Here is a 4710-nt window from a genome sequence, read left to right on the forward strand (position 1 = left end):
TAAAGGTTAAACATAGTTTAGAAATATAGAAATACCTACAATGTTTGGCATGCTAGATAATGCTGTAGATGAAATAAAATGAAGAAGTTGGACAAGAAAGGTGAAGAGCTCTAAGTAGAAAGATCTGCAGTTTTTACATGTATTCTTTAAAAACTCCACTGACTAGCTGAATGGAGGAGACCAAGTAAAGAAACGGGGGCGGGGTATGCAGCTCAGTTGGTAGACGGCTTGTCCAGTGTATCTAAGGCCCTGTGTGCAATCTCCAGCACCACACACACCAGACATAGTGGTACACATTTGCAATCCAAGCACTCAGGAAAGGAAGGATAAAGAGGGGAGATCGGATAACCTTCCTGGTCCCAGGAGGGGCGTTTAACATGAGGACCCACAAGAAAGTATGGAGCTGAGATGTGATGTAACCTGACTCGTACTGTACAGGAGCACATGGGCCACTGTGTTACAAATAAACCATGAGGAGCCAAAGGCAAAGGCAGGGAGAATTTTGAAACCAGTGGAATAACTAAGGAAAACAAGTTGTTTGCTAAGATCATGGTAACAGCAAGAATGGAAGGAGTGAGCCTCTGAGTATGTTAAAAAGAAAAAGCTGACAAACTGACAGGGACCAGCTGCATGTACTAAGATTTGACCTAAACTAAAAGAATGGAACTGAGCTTGGGTACTTGAAAGGTTATAGTTTAAAAAATCTGAGAGACAGTCTCGGAGAGTCAAGGAAAACTAACAAAGCAAAGTATCTCAGAAGTCAAGTCTGGAAAGTCAAGGAAAAGGCACAATGGACTAGAGCAAACAGTGCTGGGATGTCAAGGCAGACCGCCCTCACAGTTGAAGACAGCACATGCAGAGAAGAACAAGAGAACTAGTAAGCCTCAAACTCTTATCTACCATTCGATAATAAAAGTAACTACCTCGTAGATCTGCAATTAAGTTTCACATCTCACTCTAACATTAAGGCACATTTTTTTCATTACGCATTTTTTTGAAAAGGTATCAAGTCAGCAAATTAAAATTCTTACTTCATCAAAAGTTGGTGAAGAGGTAGTCTGTTTTTTCTGAGACTTTTCTTCCTTTCCACAAGATTCTTTGATAGACATCTTTAGAAACTAAAATAAACATTCAAAACATATATTTTAACACAGTAAAAATATATCACAAGCCATCCTTTATTTAGCTATAATGGACTGAAATTTCACAGAATTATTTTCATTTCTTGATACATCCAGCTCAGCAAACGCTAAACCAGAGACTCACAGGGACTCTCAATTTCCTTCACTGAGGAAAGAGAACAACTTTATTTTACTGGGAACATCAGGTTTATCTAGAGATACTAAGGGCTCAGAGCTCCCATAAGAAAAAGTTTCCCAAAAAACCACACCTAAAAGTATTTTCTCCTGGCTATCAGATGCCTCGAAGTTTTCCAAAGACACATGAACTCCAAGGGGAGGGTGTTCGGAATCACAGTAGGTTTGCCCCTGATGGAGATTTAAATGCCCTCTGTGTAGCAACTACTCCTCATCACTCTCAACATTGGATTCTCTCACTATTTCACTTTTTAAAGTCACATTTCTCTTGCTCTTTCAGGTATCCAGCAACTTTTCGGGAATGCTCCTTAAGACAATGCCTTGAATCTCTGTCTTCTCCTTTAAGCATCAGATCAGCATTTTTGACTGCCTAAAAGATTGCTAATTTTGCTCTACCTACACCTGAAAATAGATTAACCATAATTCATTTCTTAATACGCTATCACTCACTGTGTGGTACTTCAAACAAACTGCATACATTTTTCTAAGTCCCAGTTTCATCTTCTGTAAGATAGAGATAACTTCGCCTAGAACTTTTTTTAAGGAAGCAGAGTAAAGTGAACACAAACGACTTTGAGTTGGTGAGACGCTCACTGGACAGAAGTGCTTCCTGCACAAGCCTGGCGAGCGCTTCATCTCCTAGTCCATGGTAGGAGTGTCCTCTCATTTCCACATATACTGACACACATGCTGCCACTCTTAGGCACACACAGTAAGCAATAAAAATGTTTACTTTGCACAAGGATGAATATAGTTGGATCTAAATAAATACATATAGTTGGCTTTCTACTAGACCTACATTCCTTGGAAAGTGTTCGACATTAAAAACTTAGGTTTTAAGTTCTAAGTTCTCAAAAAAAAAAAAAAAAACTTAATACATAAAATATGCCTATAATCCCAGCACTTCAAAAGCTACAGCAGGAGAATTGCTACATGTCCTAGGGCAGACAGAACTGCATAAGTTTTTCAGAGTAAGATTTCATTTAAAAGAACAAAGCAAAAAAAAAAAAAAAAAAAAAAACTGAAGAAATATTCAAGTGAATGAATGAGTGACTTTCCTCAGTGTATCAACATTTTTATTCTGAGCTATTTCCAACTCCTTCTGAAACCACAGGTTCTCTGTCCATTTCTTAACCCACTTTCACTTTTCCAGCCCTGCTTTAGACCAAGTAAATACCATTCATTAGCCAATAACCAAACCAAACCAAACCAATCCAGAAAAGAAATGTAAGACAATACAGCCATACCTTATGGTCGTAAACGGCCTCAAGCTTGTGAGGACCTGTAGTACAGAGCAGCATCCTGTGCTGGGATACAGTAGCCAAAGACTGGAAACATCACCAGGTCTGCTGGGGCAGACAGGAAAGCCACGTCCAAAGAACAGGTAACAGCTGGCAGTGACAATATGAATACAAGAAACACTATAAGCCAAGTAACTTCAATGACTCCTGGTCATTTATGATCTAAACAGGTAAAATAAGATCTCCCATCATTCAGGAGGCCCTGGCAGGCTACACAGTGAGACCCTATCTCAAAATATTAATCATTTACTCTTTTTATAATTAAAAAAAAAAACAAGTCCAGAGGATGCCTTTCAGAGATAAGATACAGTGCTTGTTATGCATACCCAAAAGTCGGAGGAGGGGTGAGGCAGGGTGTTCTGTAAATTACAAATAATACCATTTCTTAACATTTATTTATGTGCACCGGTGTCTTGTCTGCGCTCAAGTCTCTGGGAGGGCATCAGATCCCCAGGACTTTGATCTACCACGTGGATGCTGGGAATAGGTAAGAGTCCGCTGCAAGAACAGCAAGGTGACTGAGCCACCTCTCTGGTCCTAGGTTTTAACAGGTGCTGCCACTGTCTCCCTTTTAACTGTTAGTTAAATAGTCAACTCCCCATACAGGATTCCTAGTCAAAAAGAGGTGATGGATTCAGAGGCCTTTAATTGTCTTGTGAAGCCAGGCTCCTGACCTTTAAGCTGGTGCAGAGGAGCTAAGCAAATACTTTACCACAGAGATAAGTACATTCACAGCCCTTAAGGGCTTTAGAACTTGCCAAAGATTGGTGGGGACAAAGTTTACATTAAACTAGAGAAGGAAAAACACCTTCAAATTCTCCATCTAGGAAGGGCAAGGAGAGAGCAAACTTCCAGACAGCATTCCAAAGTGGCAAAAAAAAAAAAAAAGAAGAAGAAGAAGAAGAAGAAAAAGAAAAAAAAAATCACACACCTCCTAAGGTTTCCCAACAGAGGGAGACAGAAAAAACAACCACACCCATGAGCAAGGACTTAGCTTAATTAACTGGAAGTTTGAGTTGTTTACGAGAGACCCTTCCCTCCTAACTTTAACGTCCAAGACAGTCCCAAGCTGGACAAAAGAAAGTTCAAGTTGGGTGGGTTGTTTTGTTTTGTTTTCCGTCTGCTCCAATGTGCTTATTAGAAATAAAGAGAAAAGAACGAGTAAGATTTCGGTGATAAACAAGTCCAGGGTTAAAAAAAAAAAAAAAAAAGATAAAAAACCTGAGGCGCAGATGATTCCCCAGTCATCTAAATGCATCAAAGTGCAGACCTTTATTAGTAAAGGCTTTTAAAAAAACAAATAAACAAACAAAAAAACAATCTCCTACAACCACACCGCGCTTATTCTGGTAACGTTACGGTGGAAGCAAAACTGAAAAAGCGAAGAGTGATTGGGTCCCAAAGGTGAGGAAAAGTTGTGGGGAGCGGAGCCAGGACTCTGCCTCGGGGGGCTGACAGAAAAGCGCTTCTGGGACTCACAAACTGCCCAGACTCACCCCTCGAGAAGCCGCCATCCGCCCCGCACCGCCTCAGGTCCAGTTAGAGCAACCTGGCTCCTGGCCACACACTCCACCGAGCGGCCCGACCGCCGACCAGCCCACGGAGTCCTCCGGCCCAGACCTCAGCTCGCCCGTCCCGAGCCCGACCGGCGTCCGGGCACCCGAGGCCAGTAGTGAAGAGCTGTCGCCCCGCGAAACGCCCACGCGCCCCGAGTACCCTAACTTACCTGCGCCCGAGGCAGCGGCAGCTGCAGCGGCAGCGACAGCGGCGACTCCCCAGTCCAAAGCGCCTTCCCAGAGCCCGCTGCACACTGGGAAATGTAGTTCTGTACTCGGACTCCCGCCAGGCCCCGAACGCTCCAGGCAATTCTAGAGCTCTCTGAGCTCTGTGTGTGTTTCCTCCAAGGACCGGAACTGAGCACTGCCCAGGGGGCGCGATGGCTCCTGGGTGTTGTAGTTTTATCTCGGTTCGGTGGCGGCCAGCGTTGCAGAGACGTACCGAGGAAGCGGAACTCTTTCTCCTCATTGGACGTTGTCCGCGACACGCTTCTGCGCAGTCTGTGGTGTCGTCGTAACGCCTCGGGGAAAGGGAAG

General features: G+C 43.2%; 1 protein-coding gene across 1 annotated transcript in view; it reads right to left on the reverse strand.

Moving 5' to 3' along the window:
• Window positions 1–4399, reverse strand: part of SWT1 (SWT1 RNA endoribonuclease homolog) — a 48588-nt gene extending 44189 nt beyond the window's left edge. The window contains exons 1-3 of the mRNA XM_080918038.1: window positions 4344–4399; window positions 2564–2707; window positions 1032–1118 (exon numbers count right to left, since the gene is read on the reverse strand). Of these exons, the coding sequence (XP_080774164.1) occupies window positions 1032–1118; window positions 2564–2617 (141 nt within the window). The 5' untranslated portion in view covers window positions 2618–2707; window positions 4344–4399. The remainder of the gene's footprint in view (window positions 1–1031; window positions 1119–2563; window positions 2708–4343) is intronic.
• Window positions 4400–4710: the final 311 nt, after the last annotated feature.

Source organism: Micromys minutus, assembly GCF_963924665.1.
Source record: "Micromys minutus genome assembly, chromosome: 6".
Lineage (NCBI taxonomy): Eukaryota > Metazoa > Chordata > Mammalia > Rodentia > Muridae > Micromys > Micromys minutus.